Consider the following 25,488-nt stretch of genomic DNA (forward strand, 5'->3'; position numbering starts at 1 on the left):
AGCTTATACGAGCCTCGCGGCAAGGGCAAGGGCAGGGCGGTTCAGCTTGTGCGCGGGGAGCGGAGACTGCCAGTGTGGGTTGGGTTGAGTCGGGTCAACTCCGCCACGGGCGCTTGGGTGCGTGACGCCGTGGGCCCGTGACTGGCTGCACGGGTCCGGTGTCCGAGTTGCGGCTGATCCGAGGGACGTTTCGGCCTGAAGGTGTCGCTTTTTTTTTTTTTGAAAAGTCTATATTACGGAAATCTGTTTTTTTTTTCTGGATCCCTTCACTTTTAAAACCAGTTCGTTTTACCACTTTCACCGGTTATAAACGGTTTTTAAAGGTGATTTTGTTTTTTATTTATTTTAGATTTTAGATTAATCTTTAAAAAATCATAATAAATCGCACATAAAATTCTATTTTGTTAGACTCCATATAAGTAGATCTACACAGTGAATATATAATATAGTATACTTTAGTAAAAAAATATTATAGCTTTAGGTTTATGGCTTTCGATAATTAATTCATAACTGCATATGGACCAATTGTGATAAATAAGATTTTTAACAAGCAGTGCAATAAAAAACACTAAAATTGGACCATAAAACCACAACTATGAATTAATTACAGAAAGTCATAGATTTAAAGTTATAGCAAAAAAATAGTACTAAAGTCATGTGGAGTATAATAAAATTGGTTTTAAATTTTATAACTTTTTGTGATTTGCTATGTTTTTTACATAGATTCAACCGAAAATAAGTAAAAAAAGACAAAATCGTCTTTGAAAACCGCTTATAATCAGTCAGGGAGGTAAAAAAAAGGTTTTAAAGTTCAGATAGATGATTTATCTGATTTTAGAGTTTAGGAAGGAAAATCAGACTTTTATAGAAAAAAATAAAGAGGTAATGTAGACTTTTCCTTTTTTATAGGACGTGGCTAACTCACCCTACATGGTTGTCTCAACCTCATGTAACCCCTTATTTCTCGCACGCCCCCTTTCTTCCTGACGTCTTCTTCGTCACTGGCAACACTCGCCCCTATGAAAGGTCCTAATATGGCTAGAGGGGGGGTGAATAGCCTATTAAAAAGTTCTACAAAATCACTAGAGCAAGAGGTTAGTAAATAACAAAGCGAAGCTTTTTGCTCTAGCTCTAAGGGGTGTTTGCAAGCCACCTATCCAACAATTCTAGTTGATATTATCACTAGGCACACAAGAGCTATGTCTCTACTTACACTAGAAAGCTACCTAAAGTTTCTATACAAGAAGTAAGCTACTCTAGTTTGCAAGAAAGTAAGAGAGAAGATTTGATCTTTATACCACCGCGTAGAGGGGATGAACCAATCACAATATTATGAAGTCCAATCACCGGGAGAAATCCAATCAACAAACACAATGGAGACACAAGATTTTTCTCCCGAGGTTCACGTGCTTGCCGGCACGCTACGTCCCCGTTGTGTCGACCAACACTTGGTGGTTCGGTGGCTAAGAGATGTAGCACGAACCTCGTCCTCACTAGGACACCACAAGAACCTACCCACAAGTGAGGTAGCTCAATGACACGAGCAATCCACTAATGTTGCCTTTGGCACTCCGCCGAGGTAGGCACAAACCTCTCACAATCGTCGGGAGATGGCCACGAACAAACACCAACTCGTGCCAATCCTCCTCCGCTGCTCCAAGCCGTCTAGGTGGCGGCAACCACCAAGAGTAACAAGAAAACCGCAGCTAGAACGATCCCCAAGTGCCACTAGATGCAATCACTCAAGCAAATACACTTGGAATCACTCCCAATCTCACAAAGATGTATGATCTATGAAGGAGATGAGTGGGAGGTGTTTGCTTAGGCTCACAAGGATGCCAAGTATGTTAGAATGCCAAGAGTGTGAGCCCCAAGCCGGCCAAACACGTATTTATAACCCCTCAAGCAAATAGAGCCGTTGGCTCTTTCACTGGACGAAATACGAGGTCACCGGACGCTCAACACCAGCGTCCGGTGCTCCAACGTCAGCCGCGTGTCAGAGTCTAACGGTAACCTGCAGAGCACCGGACGCTGAGCAAGTTAGCACCGGACGCGTCCGGTGCACACCGAACTCATACGCAGAGAGCTCCGTAAACTTGCAGGGTCACCGGACGCGAGCCACCGGACGCACCCTGAGCGTCCGGTGCTCACCGGACTCACACCCAGAGAGGTTTGCAAAACGCGTGGACACCGGACTCAGACCACCGGACGCTCTAGCTTGCGTCCGGTGCCTGGCGTCCGGTGCCTAACCCTAGCTGAGCCAGGCAGCCTGCACACCGGACGCTCAGACACAGCGTCCGGTGCCTCTGAGCCAGCGTCCGGTGAGTGTTCCTCAGCGAGAAACACTCCCGCGACTTCTCCAATTTTCCCACCGGCGCAATAGAAAATATGCACTTCATTTTCTCGAAAAGCGCCCATCCTCTCTCTACCCTTCAAACTCCAACTCCCTTCTCAAAGTGTGCCAACACCACAAAGTGTGTACCAACAAGTGCACGTGTGTTAGCATTTTCACAATCATTTTCTTTGAAGGAGTTAAGTTAGCTCACTTGGTTCTATATGCATGCACATGAACAATGACACCTAGTGGCACTTGATAACCGCTTAGCCAAAGAATTCTCCTCTTTATAGTACGACTATCTATCCTAAATGTGATCACACCCTCTATGGTGTTTTGATCACCAAAACCAAAACCCTAAGCAATACCTTTGCCTTGATCTCCATAGGGTTTTGTTTTTTTCTTTCTTCTTTTCCAAGTTGAGCACTTGATCATCTTGTGGTCATCACCATCATCACCATGATCATCACTTGCTCCATCACTTGGCATGTACCAACCTCATTAAGTCTACACACACTTAGTATAGAGGTTAGTACTAGGGTTTCATCAATTATCCAAAACCAAACTAGGGCTTTCACCCTATCGCTGACCCGAGCCCTAACACGCAATGGCGACTGCCTTCCCCTCCTCCACGCCAGAGCTCGGCCTCACTAGAACCCTCCCCCACCTCTCCCGCGCGTCCGCTCGACTAGCGCCTCCATTGCCACAAGGGAGCCTAACTATTCTCTGACCAACTGCACCACCTGGTGCCCCTTCCTCCCCCAAACCCTTTCTTTCTAAGCCCGCCAGAGTTAGAGAGGATGAGAGAAGAGCTAGTCGGAACCCCAACTCAGAGATCTAAAAGGAGAAGGGGGAGAAAGAGGAGGCCTACCTCGCACGGATTCACCATGGCCGATGCGAGTGGGGAGTGTGGGGAGGCAGTGGGATGTAAGCACCGAGAGGAGGACATTGGTGAGGAGCTCGACAAACACTGGGAAAAGAGAGATCGGGGGCGCGTGAGGCCACGGGACATGCGACGCTAAGTATTTTCCTTTTTTTTACACAATACTAGAAAAGAAAATACTTGTTGTTTAGTTAGAAATAAGTTTGGTTTTAGATATCTATTATAACGTTGTCATGTCTTTATTTTTTTTTTCAAAGACTAGTCACTGTAATTATCAATTGTTCTGTTGCTATGGCTTTGTTTACCTAAATGACTGTGGAGTTTAGACTCATGACGGTCAATTAAACATTTGGTTCCTTTAGAATCGCTTAAACCATAAAAACATATAAATAAGATGATCGAGCGCTAGACATGCATTTGACTGCTTTTGTTTATCAATTTTCCTTAGCTATATGTTTGTACGTGTGATTAACTGAAAGTGGTTATGTTTTAAATAAAAGAGCTGAGGGCACCCATTCCTCATAAGATTGTTTCCGCACACGTCCGATTTGACTTAGGACCAAAAAATGCTATATTTCACGGTGTAGGAAGCAGAAATATATATGTAGTTGTGTCTATAGAAACAATAATGCCACATTGAACCTTAATAATTGTAACATTCATGCAAGGGCTCTTGGCTTAATTCATTAATTCTATCCAGAATGTCAAGTATTCCTGGTTGAAGGGAGTAAGATCAAAGCAATTAACCTAGTTTTCTAAGCCAGCCACGAACAAATGGTTAGCGACTTAAACTATTTCTCTCCCCTCCAAGTCACTGAATCCAAGCCTACGTGGATGTTAGAAAAGCCCTAAGAAAATATTAGGGCATGCTTCTAGCTTTTGGTTTTCAAGAGTTTTCTTTGCTTTTAAAAGAAGATCCAAAATCTCAAAGGAAGCTCAAACAACTAGATATTTATTTAGTCATCACTGTTTTTTTCGAGTTTTTTTTTTCTTGAGGCTATTCCTTCTTGTTTGGGTGGATCAGGAAGGAGGAAAATGTTGTTGCAGGAAACGCGGGAGTATTCAGCAGCCCACGTAAGATACGGCCTCCGCTCTGCTGGTCTGTAAGCAGTTAAGCACGCGCCGAGGCCCACGCCGATGTTGCACGAGTTGGGCTTTGGCCCACCGCGTGGGACGACGACGTCGCCGACTCGCCGCCGGCCGGACCTGCTGCAACCAAGGGCTCCCGTCGCAACTTGCCCTCTCGGCTCTCGCAGTCGCAGCGCTTGGGTCATTCGCCATTTCTGGCAGGCAGGCAGGCTGGTGGTTGCTTCAACGCCTCATCCTCCCGGTACGGCAAAGCCGGTCACCACCCGCCGGTGCGCGCGGGGACGGAAACCGAATAGCTCCCGGCGGTCCTGATCCGGATCCGGATCCGGCCTCCTGACGTGCGTCGCGTGTTGCCGTGCCCGACTGCGTGACTGCCACCGATCCCCTCTCTGATCTGATGACTCTGATGCTTCCTTGGTTCGTTGTTCACACACGCGTTCCGCCCCCTCGCTCACCGAGTCACCGACGCTGCTGCCCGGGACGACGCGACGTGACGCCGAAAGACAACACGGCCACTCGACTCGCCCCCCCCTGGAGTTCCTTGCAAGATTGCCAAAATTAAACCAGCTGCTGGTTGCTTGTGGCGTCGTCGTGCTGATCTTCAGCTTAACTATCTCTGCTTAATTAACATCACGTACGGTTCGGTTTCAGGCACCAACTGGGACACGACGAGACATAGATCTCTCGTAGATTATGTCATCCGCTGGATTTAACAAACGTGTATGCAAGCTCTGACTTTGCGAGGCGAAATCCTTATCACTAGCAGCCAGGGAACGTACGCATGTGATGTTTGGGGGAAAAAAAATAGTGGCGTCGTGAGGATCTATCACGGTCACGGCCGGATTCAGGACACGTGTCTATGGATAATATATCCAGCCTCATAGTTACATATACTCTTAGCCGTCGGATTCGGGCAGGGAAATAGAAAATGGATGTCTGAGAAATAGCCGCCGGAATCGGGCAGAGAATAGAAAATGCATCCCTTGAGAAATCAGAAGTGAAGATGTTTCGGCTTCCAAACCGCCGTTGTTAAGATACTAGTAGTACACCGGCCACTGCATACTCGCGATCGAAGCTGGCAATGGAGCTAGAGAACATGCGTTCGCATCAACTGAACGATCACAGCATTACGGTGACCACTGACCAGCAGGCGATAAACTAATTAACACGACCATTTCTGTCGTCCACTGTCGCAAGTAACTCTAGGCCAATCCGGAGCAACTGAGTTCAGCAAGTTGCTAAAACGACTTGCATTAAGCCAATTTATAGCAACGTTCAGTGAAGGACGACAAGCAAGGCACACAACAACCATGGGCACATGAAAGTAGAAAAGTGTATATACGTGCATCTATCTATCTATCTATATATGCCCGTCAAAAGTCAAGATCATAATTAATTTCGTGCTTATCGTATGGAACAAATATTTTTCTTCAAATGCACCTTCTTCACGGTAGGTACGTCGATCATTATAGCATGTATTTGATTATCACGTTACATCCGAATCAAGCTAAGTACTTCCTAATCCCATATGGGTTTAGCTTTTTTTGTTTGAAGAAATATGGGTTTAGGTTTTCCTTACACCAAGTGGTCTATAAATACTGCACGATGATGCAATAAGCAGACAGATACCAGCAGCAGCAGTGTACATATAAGCAAGAAGAAGGAGAGCCGGCTAATGGAAGAAGGCATCAAAGAGGGGGCAGATAAAGCAGCGGCGACCACCGAAGCAGGCGGCGAGGCGAACAAGAGCACTGCGACGAGCGCCGCGGGGTCGTCGGGCATGGCGGACGTGACGTTCAAGAGCATCGGCGACGTGCTGAAGCTGCTGCCGACGGCGACGGTGATCGTGTACGAGGTGCTGAACCCGATCGTGACCAACACGGGCAACTGCGGCGCCGTCGGGTACAAGATCGCCACGGGGATCCTCCTGGCCGTCTCCGCCTTCTTCTGCGCCTTCTCCACCTTCACCGACAGCTACGTGGGCGCCGACGACGGCAAGGTCAAGTACGGCCTCGTGACGCCCCGGGGCCTCCTCCCCTTCACCGACGGCGGCGCCGCCACCAGCGGGAGGGACTTCTCCAAGTACCGGCTGCGATTCGGGGACTTCGTGCACGCCGCGTTCGCCGTCGCCGTCTTCGCGGCGGTGTCGCTGCTGGCGGACGCCAACACGGTGGCGTGCTTCTACCCGTCGCTCAGGGACAAGCAGAAGGAGGTGGTCATGGCGCTCCCCGTCGTCGTCGGCGCCGTCGCCAGCGTCGTCTTCGTCGTGTTCCCCTCCACGCGCCACGGGATCGGGTACCCGCCGTCCAAGTCCGGGACGAGCGCGCTCGCCTCGCAGTAGGGCGCCGACGACGACTTGGGATCGTTCGAGCTCCATAATCTCCATTGGTTTCCCTTTCGCAGTTGTCGCACGATGTGCGTCACACTCACATTCACAGTGTACATGCAGTATAGCCATGTAATGTTCTACCTCCGTCCTAAAATAAAAATAATTGTACATCGCACATATCAAAGAATCAAACTCGTGTATGTGATGTTTTTCCACACACTCACACAAAAAGCATGTATTTCCTCAGTCCAAGAAATAATACAATTATCAAACAATCTAGTTGTCTGGATCTCATTCCTTTTCTTACTCCCTCCATCCTAAATTATAGGTCATTCCAAGAATCTTAGAGAGTCAAACTTTTCTAAGTTTGACCAAATTTATATAATAAAATAATAATTATTATGATACCAACTAAATATCATTAGATTCTTCCTTAATTATATTTTCATAGTATACTCACTTTATGTTATAAATCTTAGTATTTCTCTCTATAATTTTGGTCAAACGTGAAAATACTTTGACTCTACAAGATTGTTGGAATGACTTACAATTTGGGATGGAGGGAGTACTAGTTTTTTCATGACAAAATCCGAATCCACTTTTTTTTTTGAGAAACTTAACCCATTATTAAACCATTGGGCCACCAATCCGCTCCTCGGCCCAGGCCCAATAACGCGGCGTCGCATCGCGTCTGGCGGCGTGCGTGTGCAGGCCTCAGTCCGCGCATCCCCTTCTGGCCAGGAGCTCGCCCACGCCACGCAGACGCAGCCGCTCCTCTCTCTGTGTCTCCCCCACCCTCTGTTCCTTCCCCTCCCCGATCTCCCCCAATCCGACCAGACCAGCAGGCACCTTCGACTCGACCGGAGCAGGCGAGGCGGAGGCGGATATGGCGCTGCGACGGGCGCTCCTCAGATCGGCCGAGATCTCCCCCGACCGCAAGGTCCTACCCCTCTCCCTTCTCCTCTGTATCCTCGACATTTCGTTCTGTTGGATCCACTAGTTGGGAGATTCGGAATCCCGCACGAGAGTTGGGCCTGGCGAGCGGGCGTCGTAGCCGCAGTCTGGGAGTCCTGTGGCTTTGAGCCGCGGTGGGAAGGGGCGGGTTCCAGTTGTTGGTTCGTTGCTGTATTTCACTATTTCTCGTGGTGATGAAATGAATCTCTTCCGGCGTAACGGCATGTTAGATTGGCAGTGTTTGGAAATGGCGAAAGACTGAGGCATGGGTAGGGTTTCGAGCAGAGATGCGCTTGGAGTGGAACAGTGCCCCCTCCCCTCTTTGTGCATGATTAATCGGTACTTGTTGTAAGTTGGCTCCACTGGAACAATTCAGCGAGGTGCAATTGTGAACTGAGAGTCTGAACCGGAACATGTTATTCTTTGTCTTCAGAATCCCCAAAGGAAATTTATACTAATGATATTCTTGGTCCAAAATCCAAACTGAGGGATAAACTTTGTTCTTCTGGCTACGCTTATGTCCTGTGGCTGCATTCCACTGCTAATTGCTACTTTTCTTATTTGATTTGGTAAACATGGTCAGGTATTTGGTAATAGTGAATAAAAGGGGCTTTGTATATAGTTTTTGTGTGTAGAGTGTAGACCTTTAGGAATAAGTCAGAATGGCTTGTTAAGTTGAACTTGAAGATGTTACTTTTGCATCTTTGGACAGGCCACTGCCCACTGGTTTAGCAGCAAATAACTTTCACGTAATCCATCTATTTTACTCTTAGCATTTCATTCATAACTCTGGGTTATGCCTGAAAAAGTCATGTATCGGACAATGAAGGTTGCCTCTTATGTGATAAACTAGTAGGATAATCTAAATTGCTTACTTGCTACCGACCGAGCAGTTGAGTTTTGTATTTGTAGATTAGATTTTAAATGTTATTCAATTGGTTGTCATGCCTTAATTGTCACCTGGTAGGCTGATACGCAACCTAAACTATATGGATATTTTCAGATATGCTGGGACATGGTTACACATTCATTTCTTGTATCGATCTAGGAACTAATCTGAGATCTTGGAATCGTTCCATGAATTTTACTGATTTCTCTGGATCCATGTACAATGCTTATCTTTGTTTCGTTCAGTAATAATATCACAATAGTATCAAAACTGTGATTTGATTGCCACATCTTGATCATGGTATTTGAATTCCATTTTATCAAATATCAACACCACTTTAATCACTTGGGAAATGAACCTTTCCACCTTTTTCTTCTGATAGTCACTGCAGTAAACTAATTATGAATGTATTAATTTGTGAGGAGTGTAGAAGCACTTTTTTGTAGCAGCATGTTATTTCTCAGACTATTATGATTCATTGGCATACCCCTCACTTACACTTTTCTTTTCAGGCTGCAATTGAGTACTTCCATTCTTTATCAAGGGCACAGCCTGCTCGTTCTCTCAATGGTGCTGGCAGATCATTTAGCACCCAGGCTGCCACTACGTCAAGCACACCACAGCCTCCACCTCCCCCACCCCCTCCAGAGAAGACTCACTTCGGTGGCCTCAAAGATGAGGATCGCATTTTCACCAACCTCTATGGTCTGCATGACCCTTTTCTGAAAGGTGCGATGAAGAGAGGTGACTGGTATAGGACCAAGGATTTGGTGATTAAGGGGGCAGACTGGATAGTTAATGAAATGAAGAAATCAGGTCTTCGGGGTCGTGGAGGTGCAGGTTTTCCCTCTGGTCTCAAATGGTCCTTTATGCCCAAGGTTTCAGATGGACGCCCTTCTTATCTTGTTGTTAATGCTGATGAGAGTGAGCCTGGAACTTGCAAAGATAGAGAAATCATGCGCCATGACCCCCACAAGCTTCTGGAAGGATGCCTTATTGCTGGAGTTGGAATGAGGGCATCAGCTGCTTACATCTACATTAGAGGTGAATACGTGAATGAGCGTCTGAACCTTGAGAAAGCTCGGCAGGAAGCATATGCAGCTGGACTTCTTGGTAAGAATGCTTGTGGATCTGGCTATGATTTTGATGTGCATATTCATTTTGGTGCTGGTGCGTACATCTGCGGTGAAGAGACTGCCCTACTAGAGAGCCTTGAAGGGAAGCAGGGCAAACCTAGGCTGAAGCCACCTTTCCCTGCCAATGCTGGGCTTTATGGCTGCCCCACAACTGTGACTAATGTTGAAACTGTGGCTGTATCCCCAACAATTCTTAGGCGTGGTCCAGAATGGTTTGCAAGCTTTGGGCGCAAGAACAACTCCGGAACCAAACTCTTCTGTATCTCAGGGCATGTGAACAAACCTTGCACCGTCGAAGAGGAAATGAGCATTCCTCTGAAGGAGTTGCTCGAGAGGCACTGTGGAGGTGTGAGAGGAGGATGGGACAACCTGCTTGCAGTAATTCCTGGTGGTTCATCTGTTCCCCTCTTACCAAAGCACATATGCGATGATGTTTTGATGGACTATGATGCACTGAAGGCTGTGACGTCTGGATTGGGTACTGCAGCTGTTATTGTGATGGACAAATCTACAGATGTTGTTGACGCGATTGCTAGGCTGTCCTACTTCTACAAGCATGAGAGTTGTGGGCAGTGCACACCTTGCCGAGAGGGCACACCCTGGCTCTGGATGATCATGGAGAGGCTCAAGGTTGGCAACGCTAAGCTAGAGGAAATTGACATGCTTCAGGAGGTCACGAAGCAAATCGAAGGGCATACTATCTGTGCCCTTGGGGATGCTGCGGCATGGCCTGTGCAGGGACTTATCAGGCACTTCAGGCCAGAGTTGGAGAGGAGGATCCGCGAGCGAGCTGAAAGGGAGCTGTTGGCGGCTTCTGCATAATGTGCCAGCCATGTTGCCCCTGTACTAGTTTTCTGATTTCTTCCTATCGAAATAATACAAACTGATGGAGCTCCTTTCTGTGTAAGGAAATGCAGCCTTCCTGATTTCTTTAAACCATTTATGTGGATGTTTATTTGATGCACTCAAGCAGCTGTGAATTTTGATGGACTAGATAAACTTTTCAAAGTAGAAACAAACTTGAGGGTTGTCCTGTGTATGCTACATGATCCATCATAACATTATTTGTGGATGTGTATGTCTACCTGCTTGTCTCTTTAATGCTGAACTATGGTTTGGCTTGAATGGTCTGGTGATTCAAGTTAGGTGTTTGAAATCTGTCCAGAAAATCTGTGACTTAAACCTGCATCTACAGTAACCAGCATTACCTGCATGTTAGTATTTGGAATTTAGGTGGTGTGTACCCCTCGGTTGCTAGGGCCAGTGGCCCGGCCATGCATGTTCCTTGTTCGTCGTTTGAGGTTTAGGGTTGGTTGTGGTATCAACATGAAGAATCTGGACCTGGTAGAGCGGTAGTGGTAGTTATATGGTACTGTTGGCTGTAGCATGTGTCCATCAGCTCGTACAGTGTACCGTATTAAGTTGTCAGGATCAGACAGGCGACTGGGGTAGACCTATCAGTCTTTTCTTGATTCATTTAGATATCTGAGCTGTCGAGAATGGAAACAAAAAAAATTGAATGGAGTCTTGCCAGCAGGTATTTGGAAACAAACTGCTTTGTGAGCATGCTGACAGATCCTGGGAAACAAGCTAGGCCCTGCTCGCCTTGGACATGTTCCCCGTGACACGATTGTGAGCCGTAAGAACTGTTTCTGCCGTGGCGATGGGGGCAAAATCTGTTCCATCTTTTTTTTTAATCATGGTCGATACATATGTCTTGAGAAATACGTTTTTTTTTCTTTCAGAAAAGAATGACGAATCAAATTTCTATGAAGTTGAAGCCATGAGTATAAATTACTCTTTCCAATTCAAGCACTCTCTTTCCGGCAACCAGGTGTGTGCTGCAATGTGCAATGCCTTCAACCACAGAGAACGTCCAGCCGAAGTCACTCTGAGGGTAGAACATACGCAAGATGGTACCCAATAACAGAAGTGAAACCCAGCCAAAATACGTTGCTTCCACTTGTTGGTCACATCGCATGCAGCAGGCATGCATCTACTGCAAACCAGGCAGGCTTCTTCAGTCTCACTCCAACCACGACCATAATATACACAATTCCAAGCAACCGACCACATCACCCCTAAAGAAAAAGAAAGAATGCGACCAAAAGGAACTTTCGAAAAACCAAAAACTACTCTGTCCATTCATTTAGTTCACCATATCCCCTTTCTCGAGCTCTTCTTGTTCATCTTGACTACTCTGCGTTTCCCGTTCGTGGCGGTCTCGGCGTCGGTTTCTCTGATCTGAGGTATGGCGACGTCGACCCGAACGATGTGATGATCCGATGTCCCTTTGGAGGATACGACCGTGTAGGATCCAGGCACGAACTTGTAGGAGGAGTTGGGCGACGCCAGGATGTAGTCCACCCTCGTGCCGTACTTGCACGTCCCTTGCACATCTGAAGTTTTCCATCCATGGCAATGCAATGTTCAGTTAGCAGCTAGCAAAAGGAAACTGACTGAACTGAAACTAACTGAACTGAGATTATATATCTGAGGATTTGTGGGACATGCGTGACACCTACTTTGTCCTTTGGCCACAACCACCACCGCCTCGCATTCTCCGGCGAAGTCCTTGGCGTCGACGTACTGCTTCGCCTTGAGGTACTGCATCACCTCCACCTTGGGCGTCGGCTTGCCGATCTCCTCGTAGTACTGCAGTAAAACCGCCGGAAATGCAGCGCAAACGTCCAAGGTCAGATCCCCAAGCAAATGGCCAAATGGTGAAATGGACATGATCGTCACGTGGTGGCCAAGGTACCTTGACGATGTCGGCCCATCGGTCGGCGGAGTAGTCGGTGCCGTCGAGCGCGTTGAGGCCGCCGGCGAGGATGTGCGGGCCGTCGCCGGAGCGGATGATGGCGTCCACCTGCTTCATCCTCCACCTCTCGTCCAGGTGGTCCAGGTGCGTGCAGTGGAAGTTCACCTCGCCGGCGTCCGGCACCTCGATCGTGGCGCGCAGCACGTTCCTGCAAGAACAACACACACACATGCATGCGTCGTCCTACTCAGCTCAGTGATCGGACCATACGAATACGAATAATCATACGATCGCGCTCGCTGCTGCTTTCATAGTTTCATGAACTGGAGCTACCAGTCGCTCGAAAGAAAGCACGCAGCAAGGAACGGTCGCGATCACGCGCTGGGGACAGGCCATTTATGCGTGGACAGCGAGGGCGCGATCGCCCGTGTCGCTCTCAGGATATTGCGTCTCTTCCTGCTTCGGAGCTCGATCAGCTGCTGCTGCTGCATAGGCTCTGACAGATGACAGTTTCCTGTGACCATAAATTGTGCAGCTAGCGCGAGTGGCTTAAATTATGCCTACGGTCCCTTGAAAATTAAACGAATCTTCATGACAGGATGCTAACGCGTACTAGTGTCACAGAATATAAACATGAGGTTTAATTCAGTGAGAGATATATCATGGATATATAAATTGCTGAAGAACTGTATACTGGAAATTGGGCAGCTAGCTATAGCTATCACGGATCAGAGAAAAAGAAAAAAAGATACCCATGCGCGCTGTGCGCCGTGCCTGCCTGCCGGCCTGGCCATTTATAACTTGCAAAAAACAAGCGTGCTAGTGCTGCTGCTGCAGTGCAATAACGTCTGCTGCTAGCTCCTCTGCATGGGCACGGGGTTCCTATCCAGAGGCGCTCGCCCAGGGAGTTGTCTCGCCGGGAAAGCTCCTGCACAGCTACCATTTCCCTCCCTGACGGCGACCACTCGGCAGCAACAGCAGCAGAGATCATCGCGCACACGGGACGGAAGAAACTTCCCCTTTTTCTCACAGATCACAGCTCTATCATCACAGTTCACAAAGATGTCTCTTCTCCTACCTCTCGCTGCATTCAGTTTCAGCCGCCATAGCAGCAGCCAGTGACGACTGACTAGTGAGCACACCGAGCACCTAATTGTTCGCCGGTGGGCTGCCTATGTCTAATCCTTTTCAATGAGAGCAGGAGAAGCACGCATGGTCATGGCTATTCCTACTCGATCTAGTGCTAAAGCTAGGCCTGGTACTGTAATAAAGAAAGCTGTGGGGACGGCGACACTGGCTTTGTGGAAACGTACGGGGCTGCAAAGGCTTGGTGGCGGTTTCTGATGGCAGTGGAGCAGCTCAACTAATCCTTTCTTTTTCTCATAGCCCCCGCCCGGTAGCAGCTGAATTAAGCATGTTATATATCCGCCATATATACTTACTCCCTAAGCATCTTGCCGCTTGTCTGGAGCGCGTAATGCTCTTCCTAATCCCATCCCAGACTGTCTCCATTATACACTTGACTAATCGCCATTCGCCAGGCAGGTAAAGCTACTGTGTCTAGGTGACGACATGCATGAGTCCTATACTACTTTAGTTGGACGCTTCAACTCAAAATTCGGACCGAGTCGGTGATGTTGACCGATGTTTGCATGTTTTAAACTGTTGAAGAACAGGTGAATTGCCTGTGTCACAACTCACCAACAATGCACCTTACGTGCCTTTGAACTAAAACGCGAGCAGCTGCCAGCATTTCACCACTCCCTTCGCCCCCAGAATGTAAATTCCACTTTTAGAGTAGTCAAATTTCTTACAGTTTAGCTAAATTTATAAAATTTTGAATTTGAGATGACGGCGTGGGAGTATATTATTTTATAGAAAGTTTTGTTTTGCCTAAAAAAAAAGAGCAGCCAGGAGAACCAGTATGGGCTGATTAATCACAGCTGCCATTCCTGACTCCTGACTCCTGAGTAGTAGTATCATCTGAGTGGCGGCAGCCAGCGCCGACGAGGTGGAGACGCTGGCAGGGTGGGCCTGGGTTGGATGCTCCTCGCGCCGGCTCTGGCATGTGATGTGTCACGGGGAGCGGTCGGGCAAAGTGGTACGGGTGTTTGTACTGTTACCGCGAACAGAAGAAGATTCAGGCTGTGACAGGACAGGACACTGATGCAGGCTCTGAATCCCATGTTGATGCTGTGCTCTACTCTATTGCAAGAGATTCAACGAACGCGGCAACGCGTGCGGTAAGTACCTACTACGCTTCGCGTCAATTTCCTGCAGGTTATTAGTACTCCTTGCTGTACTGCCCCGGTGCCCGGGTGATAAGCTGTTAAGTTTGTTGTGTGGCGTAAATGGAATTCATTAGCGTGGCGTGGTGAACTGAAAGAACTCTGCTGAAGAAGCGCATCGCATGCAGGAGCTGGTTGGTAGGCAGTGATGATATGATAATATAATGGGGGGACGACGGCGGGGGACTGACGACTGACCGGAAGTCGGATTGGTCGGCGACGCGGTGCGCCTTCCAGCGCTTGATGGGCCAGCGGGAGAGCACGGCGTTGCCGTACTCGGGCGCCCAGCTCTCGGCGAACACGTAGCGCATGCCCAGCCCCTCCGCCAGCTCCGACAGCGGCCGCATCCCGCGCTCCTCCTCGGCGCGCACGTTCTGAAGCCCGATGATGTCGGCGCCGGCCTCGCGCAGCACCTCCTCCACGCTCCACCGCCGAGGCCGCGGCGCCGACGACGCCGGGACCGGCTGCTGCTGCTGCCTCTTGGTGCTGCCGCCGCCGCCGCCGCGCCACAGCCGGGTCCGCTCCAGGGAGATCTCGTTGTCCTGGAGGTTGATGGACACGCGCGCCTTGCTCGGCGACCGCGCCAGGCTCGCCGCCGCCTGCGCCTTCAGGATGCCCTTGGGCGGCCGCCGCGGGCTGCCGGGGAGCCCAGCGCCCGCCCCCGCCCCCGCTGCCGTTGCCGCTGCCGGCGCGGCCTCGCCGGACACCGCGGGCGCCATGGAGAACATGGCCGCGTTGAACGTCGCCACGCGGATCGTCACCTCCCGCCCTCCGCCCGCGCTGGCGCCTCCACCTCCACCTTCACCGCCGCACGTCGTGGCCTTGCTGGTGCCGAACCGCCGCACCGCGACGCGCGCCTTCTGCTTAGGCGGCCCCGCGCCTCCGTGCCGCCGCCGCCGGCGCGGGTGCAGGCACTGCAGGCCGTCGAGGACGCGCCGCAGCATGTGCATCGACGCGCCGTCCTCGGGCATGTCCTACTCCTAAGGCAGCAGCTCCGTCCAAAACGGAGGCCGGCCGTCGAGCTCCCGTCGCGTCCGTGCTTGCTTGCTCTGCTCTCTCTCGCGCGCGCCGCCCAGACCCCCAGAGCGTGGCTAGCTTAGCTTTGCCCGCGACCGCGAGTCCGCGCGCGCGCGCGCGCGTAATATATATCACGCGACGGGGACGGCGGCTTTGCTTTGCTTTTGCTTCGGCTGCAGGCGGACCAGCGGTGGTTACACACACGACACACCACACGGGAAGCGCTCGGGGTTTTTCCGGGGCGTATTCGTCTTGTATTGTATGGCGTGCGCGTGTACGCCCGCGCGTCGGCGTCCGCGCGCGGCTGCCTGCGGGTGCGGGGCCGCGGCTGGCGCAACTGAGATCCGTTTGCTTTGCTTTCTTGTGGGTACAGTACACTGGCACGTACGTACTGTCGTCTCTTTGTGCCCATGTGTGTACACCTCCTACCTGCCTTACCCTCTTTGGTCCCGCTGGTATCTTGGTGTATTCTATGTTTTCTATATACTGCCCGGCCGGCTGCTGAAACATCGTAGTTCAGGGGAACAAAAAAACAGTGCATAATAGTTGTGGACAAAGTTTTCGAGGTTTGGCTGCACACATGTTCGAGGACATTTTGTACGTGTGTTGGATCGAGCTGCTCATCCATTTAGAGGTATAGTTTCTTCTTTGAGCATTTTTCTCATGTTAGTTGACAAATCATACAATATTCGTTTCCATGGATAGTCGAACAAGGGGTTTTAGGCGCTACTAAACTAGAGCCCCTTTTGCCATTGATTTTTATTTGGCTTCAAGATATTCAGTGGTGGAGCCATGGCTCGGTCACCTTGGGCTGTTACCTGATGTCCCCTACCGTTAACACGTTAGGTCGAACCGTCCAAGAATCCTAAGGCCAGTCTCAATGGGTGTTTCATTAGAGTTTCATGCACATTAAATACGCTGATGTGGCACTATATTAATGAAGAGAGAGATGATAAGAGTTTCATGGGAATAGAGAGAGTTTCATCCCCATGAAACTCTTGTGCACTGTTTCCAAAATATTGATGTATTGGAAACTGGGTCATGAAACCCCCATTGAGGATGGCCTAATAATACTTGACACTAGGAGTAAATTAAAGGGGCGTTGTCAAGTCACACATGTACATGGTAACTAAAGCAATTGTCTCATCTAGACTATCTAAAACTCCTGACTGCCACTGAAAACTTTAAATATGCCATACCCACGGGGGAGCACCACGAGGTAGTAACAAAATCTCAAATTCCGCTCAAATAGAATCTGATTGATGGTAAAGTAAGTCTTAGCTAGAGGAAGGAACTGAGAAGAGACTTTCAGCCTTGCCACGCCACCGTGGGGTACGTGTCCTCTTCGCCGGTTCGCCCTCCTTGGTCATGCATGCCGCAACAAGCTCATCCGCTGAAGCCACACCTATGTCCCTCCCTCATGTGAGCCGCACAAAGTGGGATGAGCCCAACCGACTGTTTTTGGGTTATTAACCATGGATGGTGAATATGATGATGGGGGAGAAGGGCGGGCGTCAAGGTGTCACCATATATATATGGCTTAACGGTGACAAGTGTGCGGTGAGATTTTGGGGATGACACAATAACAAAGAGGGTGTTTTTTTTAATTCAAGAACGATTGGTGTTAATCGGGGGTGGAAAATGAATAGTACCCCGTCCTTTGAATGAAAATTGATGTTTCAGTTTTTTCTAGTCAAATCTTTGTACCATTGATCACTAACTCTTAAAATTATATTCATAATGTTATTTAATATAATAAGATTTGTATTTATATTCACCATAAAAGCTTTCATATTATATAGCCACGTGTTTTTTAAAGTATAGACATTTATGATGGAAGACATGAACTTTTAACTAACTTAGGACAAAACTAAGGTCTTGTTTAGATGTGAAGAATTTTGGATTTGGCTACTTTAGCACTTTCGTTTGTTTGTGGTAAATATTGTCTAATCATAGACTAACTAGGGTCAAAAGATTCGTCTCGTGATTTACAGACAAACTGTATAATTAGTTTTTATTTTCGTATATATTTAATGTTTCATGCATGTGACAAAAGATTCGATGTGACAGAAAATCTTGAAAACCTTTTGGATTTTGGGGTGAACTAAACAAGGCCTAAAACTAGAGCATTTATTATAAAACAGAAACAGGATGGAGTAGTCATTGCCTGCTGTATCTTCATCCGATCCAACTGCCATGAATTTACGAGCGCTATACACCTGAGGACTCGATGCGCCACATGATACACATTTTGGGAGAAAGAGGAGGAAAACATATCGGGGTCGGGGGGCAGCGCGAGGTGCCAGTGCCACCGCAGTTGCAATGCAAAGCACCTGCCTGCAGCCAGCAGCCGTGCTCCTTTTGGAAGGGGCGACCCGAGAGGCCGAGCCCACAGCTGGCGCCTGCACTGCAACTGCAACCACCCCACGATCGATTCGAGCACCAGAGTCGCTCAGTCCACCCACCCATCATCATCCATGCCTCGCTGATCGGTGCCGGGCGTGCCGGCCGGCCTTTTCTCCGGTCACGGGCTGCTGCTTTCTGTAGGCCAAGGTTACGTACCCAGATCACGTCCGTACGTCACGAGCTGAAAAGTTGCCATCTGTCGCCGTCGATCGTCGGAGCAGCGGACCTACTGGGTGACGAGCTCGCTCGCCTCGACGTCGTCGTTCGGCCCTGACGCGGGCAATGACTGACTGACTGATCTCACTGGCGATCCTGCTGATGCCGAAGGATCCTGGTTCTGACAGGTTCAGCTACCACTTTTCTGAAAACCCATCCCCGTTCACCGAAGTCCCGTGGCTCGGTTTCGTAGAGATTTCACGATGTTGACCGCACCCACCGCCCGGTTTGGTTACTCCCGAAGCACGCAGACGCAAAGCTTGCCGATGGCATTGTCGTGTTTTGATCCCCCTCGGATCTGATCCTCTCCAACCTTGCATGGATAATGGATTGGACGGTAGGAGTAGGAGTAGTTGCCATGGCGCGGTCCGGCCGGGTCACACGGACCTTTTTCCCCCCTCGTCTTTCCCGGAGCATCCGGTGTCAGGAGACGCAGTTTACACAAAAGGCTCACTGCAACCTCGTTGTCTGAATTCCTTTCGGTTCGTTGCCTGCAGGCTGCACAGTCCCGAGAGTCCCAGAAACCCCAAGGCTCGCTTTCCAAACTGGATTGCCTTTGGAACGAAACCGACTGTTGGATAGACTGTCCCCTTTTCAGACACAATCAGAGTTGAGTTAACAAGCCAAGCTTGAAAAGTTCAGTTTGTCAATCGTTCACCGAAGCTTCGTTATTTCAACCTCGTTGTTGTCTGCATTTCTTTTGAATGAAATAAGGTTACTTATGCGCGTTTCTGAATCTTAAAGAAAATGTAAGACCATCTTTCCAAGCTGGCGAGCCAGCTTTGGAATTGGAATAGACTACTGTCCCTTTTCAGACACAATCAGAAGCCAAGGATCAAACAAGTTCACTTCATGTTCATCAGTGCCAATCATTGCGCTTTTTTCTAGACTGACTGGCTTCACAAAAGCTTCCATGTCCTCGAGGTTATTAATAATGCAGTAGAGTAATATAAGCTTGGCTTTGTCTAGACAGGGGGTCAGGGGACGATGTCAATAACTCTCTCTCTAATGCAAAAGACCCGACACTAATCAAACCACCCCCCTCGCGGCATTGACGAACGAAAGGCAAGCGCGTCCATCCACGGGGAGAAAAGCGCGGAGGAGCGAAAGCGAGAGGACACCAGGACGACGACCTTGCGCATGCGTTGGCGTTGGATCGCATTGTCTCGAGGGTCGTCAGCTCGTCATGGCGGGCGAAACGAACGAACGATGCGAGCGAGTGCAACGGACAGGAGGAAGATGACAAGCGCCAGGCGACGACGGCGTTAGAGAGAGAGAGAGAATGAGGTGCCGCGCGCCGGAGAGGGGGTGGTGGTGGGGCACGTACTAAAAGGCCAGAGGTTCACGTAGCGCGCGCCCTAGTGGCCAGGCCTGCTGCATGGACGAGGACGATCGCGCACCTGCGTATAGCGCCACCACCCTGACCTGGCTTCACCGCCAGGAGGACCGGAGGAGCAGCACTGCAGCAGCCAGCAGGCAGCCCCGACTGTGTCCACCACCGACGCCCGGACGCCGTCGCGCTGCAGCACCTTGGTTTGTCAGGCTCGCTCCATCTCGTTGATCCCTGACCTTGCTCAATCATGGATTTGGAAGTGGTGCGACCACAGGCCAGTGTGCGTCAGAACGCACTCTGGTTTCAGATTCAGAGGAGATTCAGAAGATGATGATACACTACTGACTAAAGAGTGTGTTTAGCACGGCTTCTTACAAGGGACTTCTTAGAGGAGTTGGAGACGTTTTGACAAAGCCACAGTTTGCGGATTCGTTAAAACGGTTTCGACTCCTCTACTCTTTACTCAAAAATAACTTTTTTTTTAAAAAAAAATTGGCAGGGCTCTTCTAAAAAAGCCAGAGTCGGAGCTGGAGAGGAGCCCTGTCTACAAGGGCACTGTGAAAGTGTGAACCCAACATTACTGAGCTCACCCAGGTACTATGAATGAGACCTCATTTAGTTCATGAAATTTTTTGGATTTGACTACCGTAACATTTTTATTTTATTTGACATTTAGTGTTCAATCATAGATTAATTAGACTTAAAAGATTCATCTCACAAATTACATAGAAACTATATAATTAGTTATTTTTTATCTATATATGATGCTTTATGCATTCATATAAATATTCAATGTGATGGAATGAAAAAAAAATACTCCCTCTATCCCAAATTGTAAGTCATTCTAAAAACTTTGGAGAGTCAAATTTTTTAAGTTTGATCAAATTTATATTATAAAATAATTATTATTATGGTACTAACTAAGTATCATTAGATTCTTTCTTAACTATATTTTTATAATATATTCACTTTACGTTACCAATCTTAATATTTTTCTCTATATTTTGGTTAAACGTAAAAATACTTTGATTCAATTCTTACAATTTGGAACGGAGTAAACAGGACCTGAATTATTGGTGAGGCGTCAGGCGAATCTCGTTATCTCAGCATCACGTCAGTTGCACAGCCGGCCATAGTTGATCGGGGCAGCCGCCCGGCAGCCCAGCGTTGAGGTTGAGCATTGCAGTACTATTATGTGGATCAGGTCTACTTAATCCCAACCAAAGATGATTCTGCCGATCAAGCCTACTGAAAACAATATTATTAATGCATTTTTCTGGCAAAACAGATCTAACCAAATATGCTGATGAATCTTCTTCTTCTTTTTCTTCTTCTTCGGTCTTGTTTAGTTTCCAAAATTTTTGGGTTGGGATACTGTAGCACTTTCGTTTTTATTTGATAAACATTGTCCAACCATGGAACAACCAAGCTCAAAAGATCGATCTCGCGATTTAAAGACAACTGTACAATTAGTTTTTGTTTTTATCTATATTTAATGCTCTATGTATGTGCCGCAAGATTCGATGTGATGAGAAATCTTAAAAGTTTTTTGGTTTTCGGAGTGAACTAAATAAGGTCGATTCTTCTTCTTCTTCTAATAAAATCAAAAGATACTAATCTTGTCATCATGTGCCGAGACGTACCTCCACATGAGTCACGACCAACATTGGCTACGTCTACACCAAATACGTGTGGAGATTCGTTTAGACTTATCAGCCAAATCTACCAAATATTTAATAATATTTTTCTCACACAATTTTATCACCCAAACAACCAAGCCGGCCGTCCTTGCCGCCGTCTCTCCCAGCTTATCACAGCGGATCTGGCGCAGACGTAGCCGATGTTGGTCGTGACTCATGTGGAGCCACGTCTCGGCCTCGAACGGATAGGGGAGGACGAGGTGGCCTGAGTGGCGGGAGCAGAGCCTGCACAGGTGCGTCGCGTCGCCCAGGCCGGGCACCGTCGATCCGCGGCCCGCACTCGCGCCCACCACTTGGGTCCTCTGGTGCCGGTGCGCTGCTCTTGCGGAGTGCTGCGAGGCTCTGCGGCCTCCTAATTGTTGAGGGAAAATAAAGTACATGCATCTGTCTTTGTATGACAAGCTAATTAAAACTGTGGTAACACAATAGTTAATGTTATTGTGTTCGGATAGCATATTTGTGGGGTTTTGAGTCATATATATTTGTTGGTGAATAGAGTAAGTTCCAGTTCTTGTTACTGCCCTAGTGCCCCTGCATGTTATGATAAAAACGGTACGAATATTTTCCGACCGTATTCAAGACCGAATTCGTTTAGAGGGCTTCAGATATGTCCGTATCCGAGTCCGAAATCTGATATCATATCCGTATTCGAATACTTAAATCGTATATTTATGATGTCAACGTACAATCGTATCTTATCTGACATTGTTCACATTATCCGTATTTGAATCCGAATCCGACCAAAAATATAAAAATAAATATGATATCAATGATATCCGTCTGTATCCGATCAATTTTCACCCCTTCTTGTGACATCTACTGCCCTTATTATCGCTCCATATCTCTTTGATTTAGTTTTTTTTTTATCATTTTTCCCTATTGAATCATTGTAGGCTTCATTTATCTGTAAGGGCATCTAGACATGTCGGTTCAGAGGCAGGCCTTTGGTAAGTTAATTTATTGTTATTCTAGTCTTTGGAGTAGTTTCCACGAAGACTAGAGACAAATGGTATGGTTTTTTCATGATCGAACTGCTATTGCATTTCCAAGACATGTAGCTATACACTGTTTTATCTGCTATTGCGTATAATATGTTTATAATATGTACCAGTCTAAACATTCTATTGCATATAATTTGCTATTGCAAGACAGAGGAAGCGCCAAAGAAACTCAGACAATAAAGGTTACCCAAAGTGCAACACAGAAAAGACACCTCCTTCACAGAGTCCCCTATGAAGAGGTCAGATCCTCAAACGTATACATACCATCATACTATGCTGCAACCGGATTTACATAAAGAAAAATATTTACTTCTACCTAGAGTAGAATATTCTATATATAGATACCAAGGCTTAAGGCTTCACCAAAATGAAAGGAACATTAGTCATGTGACAAGCAGGTTAAACAAGGCATCATCCAGATCAGCCATGACTGATTACTGCTATAATTACTATCAGATTGCTAACTCGGTAATCAAGGTCTCACTGGGATAGGTTAGAGGGTTAGATCTTCGCTAACATTTCTGTTTGTTTTTTCCTTCACTAAAATATTTGTGTTCAGTACTCCATGTCAAAAAACATATGGTGACAGCCAGGTTTTGAGTCTTACTTCTCCAGTTCTCCCTCTTAATCTCTTCCATGTGATAGCCAGGTGCATCGTGGTTGGATACAGAGGTTCATTGAACAAAAGGGACCACTATTTCTGGTTTCTTCTTTCCTGGGTTTTTAAATAAATAATTTGTTCTACGCCTGCATAAGATCTGTGTACCTCCTTCTAACCTAAAGTGAATTTTCTAGTTTGCTATGCACTTGATCTGTTCTGATTGGTTAGGGACTATGATTCATACCGTATTGCTACAATACAAGATTCAATAGTTACATCCTGATCTACTTCCTACTTTTGCCTTGGTAATTCTTATGTAATGCCCCCAATCATGAACAATATGACAGTGGTGAATTTATTCATCTTCACAATTGTGGGTTATGCTATGCAACACCTCTAATTGTCCATCTCATCCTTTGTCAGGTGCTCAAGAAATAAAAAAGACAGATGTGAGATTTGCTTGACTCATCTGACCATAGAATTCGATTATAAATGTACTTGCATTTAGTTTAATTTTGTTATGCTTCCTACCGCCTTACAAAACGGGAAGTCTCGGCTTCCCTACAAATTTCACTTTGTACTTCGTTACTTGCAGTTCAGAGTTAGGCAAAAGAAAGATTTACATTGTTGTATGTACCTTAAACATTTTCTCATTCACTCAAATTATGAGTATTCGATCACAACCACACCTATTTCGTCTATCATGCTCTGTGTACTGTTATTATACTTCCATTGAGCGGCCTACATGCTAACGATTCTGAAGAGGTCATGTGCTTTCTACTACCCGTGTATGTGTAGTTGCTCTGTACGATATAATCATGCTACATGACAGAACCATATTCGCATCATCCCCCTAATCCCGTTACCTTGCGGTCCGCAAGCGAGGTTCGCAAGCGATGGCACATGCCTTTCACTAGTTCCTTTGCATTCAGCTTCACAAGTTTGATGACGATACTTGTGATACTGCTATTCATTCTTTGCAAGAAGTGCTTATTATTCAAAGAAAAACTTTAACTCCCCATGTATCATATGCAAATTATTATGTTTGCCAAGCAAAAATAATTATTGATGACTCCATTGATTCACTTTGGAAACATTATGTTAATTTTTATGCTTCTTTTATTGTGTTTATTTTTGTTCTCTCGGCATGTTGCCGTCCCCATCCCCTCCCTCCTCGACCATCTTGCCACCATCTAAAACCGACAGTGTACGTGAACCATTCTCTAGTCTTTCACCCCGGTGACCCGTTCAAGAAGGAGACGAAATCATAAGAACAGAGAAGAACCTACGATGAAATCATCCAAATCCAAGAATATCATCCAGAGAGGGAGAAGATGCCACCGTCCAAATCCAAAAATGTCGTCCAATAGAGGGGGACAAAATGCCAGGTCCACACCGGCGAATGCTGTCCAATGCAGGGAGAATATGCCAGTTCCTCACCAGCTGCAGGGTCCTCACCAAAACTAACAGAAGAGTATGAGTGGCCATGCGGTAACGGAAGTTCATTGACGGTAAAGGCTTTTGATCCGAGCGCGCATGTGGTAGCCGAAGGATCTAAGCGGCAACCAGGGTTTGCCGCCGGTGCTACAAAAATGCCGAGAAAAGAACTGGGGACTAGGTTTTGAGCAGTGGCCGAGAAAATAGAACCGGTGGTGGCTATACACTGTAACCGCCCCGACGAACATAATTGTACTCTGTAAAAGCATAGTTGGTTCCCTGATTGCTCTTACAGGCTATTGTTTTGGTTTTAATTGGAGTCATGGGGTGAGTTATTGTGAACTTTGCTATACCATTGACAATGGACCTTCTAACTAATATAATATGACTCATTGTATTTGCATGAGATGATTTTCGAAGTTAATTATATAGTTATTTTATTTCCCTTTGATTTGATTTAGGCTAGTTTGAATACAATAGCTAATTGCTAGCTAGCTAAAATTAGACCTAGTATACTGTTGGTATAAATTAAATACACACAAGAAAATAAAGTATCCACAAGCGCACAAATAGTATACCGATGTAGCACTTCATCGGGAAGTATTTCAGAATATCGTTATTTATATTTTACCACAGGGAAGACGTGTGATACTAACAAAGTTTATACTTAACCCCTAAGATAGCAAAAAGGACGAAGACGATAGGGACAATAAAGGAGATAACTTGGGTCGTCTAGTTCTAACATTATAAGCTATGTATATTACTACTTAGGTTGGAGACATTACTCAAGAGAAATTACTCATAGCTCTGTGGCTTAACAATGGCTAGCGGTTTGGGAGGAATGGTGGCTAGTGGCAGAGCATTAGGAACTGGGACGATGCTAGGGACTCATCTACTAGGATCTCGTTGAGGTCCATCCCATGGATGATGATTTGCTTGTCAGCAATGAGAGGTTTTGAAGGGAAGGAGAGCTTCTAATTTAAATGAGAAGAGAGCTTTGATGGAATGAGGTTGGAGGCTAGGAGGGGTCTTGTATTTATAGCTAGGAGTCAACTTGATCCAGGGGTCAAATCCCTCTCGTGAATGCTAATCGCGTCATACGGAACCCAAATA

General features: G+C 47.2%; 3 protein-coding genes across 3 annotated transcripts; 2 read left to right on the forward strand and 1 right to left on the reverse strand.

Annotated features, from left to right (window-relative positions):
* On the forward strand, positions 5,920-6,811 carry LOC8072211. Its single transcript, XM_002461076.2, has one exon. It carries the CDS (start codon positions 5,983-5,985, stop codon positions 6,646-6,648), a length of 666 nt encoding a protein of 221 aa, XP_002461121.1. The 5' UTR covers positions 5,920-5,982; the 3' UTR covers positions 6,649-6,811.
* LOC110432457 (NADH dehydrogenase [ubiquinone] flavoprotein 1, mitochondrial) lies at positions 7,385-10,716 on the forward strand. The gene is made up of 2 exons (XM_021452913.1): positions 7,385-7,576; positions 8,992-10,716. Exons 1-2 carry the CDS (start codon positions 7,523-7,525, stop codon positions 10,435-10,437), a joined length of 1,500 nt encoding a protein of 499 aa, XP_021308588.1. The 5' UTR covers positions 7,385-7,522; the 3' UTR covers positions 10,438-10,716.
* LOC8073105 lies at positions 11,521-15,883 on the reverse strand. The gene is made up of 4 exons (XM_002463239.2): positions 14,863-15,883; positions 12,377-12,584; positions 12,141-12,270; positions 11,521-12,014 (listed from the first exon to the last, which is right to left on the reverse strand). The coding sequence occupies exons 1-4, from the start codon at positions 15,633-15,635 to the stop codon at positions 11,770-11,772; spliced, it is 1,356 nt and encodes a 451-aa protein (XP_002463284.1). The 5' UTR covers positions 15,636-15,883; the 3' UTR covers positions 11,521-11,769.

Source organism: Sorghum bicolor, chromosome 2 (assembly GCF_000003195.3).
Source record: "Sorghum bicolor cultivar BTx623 chromosome 2, Sorghum_bicolor_NCBIv3, whole genome shotgun sequence".
In the NCBI taxonomy this organism is placed as follows: Eukaryota; Viridiplantae; Streptophyta; class Magnoliopsida; order Poales; family Poaceae; genus Sorghum; species Sorghum bicolor.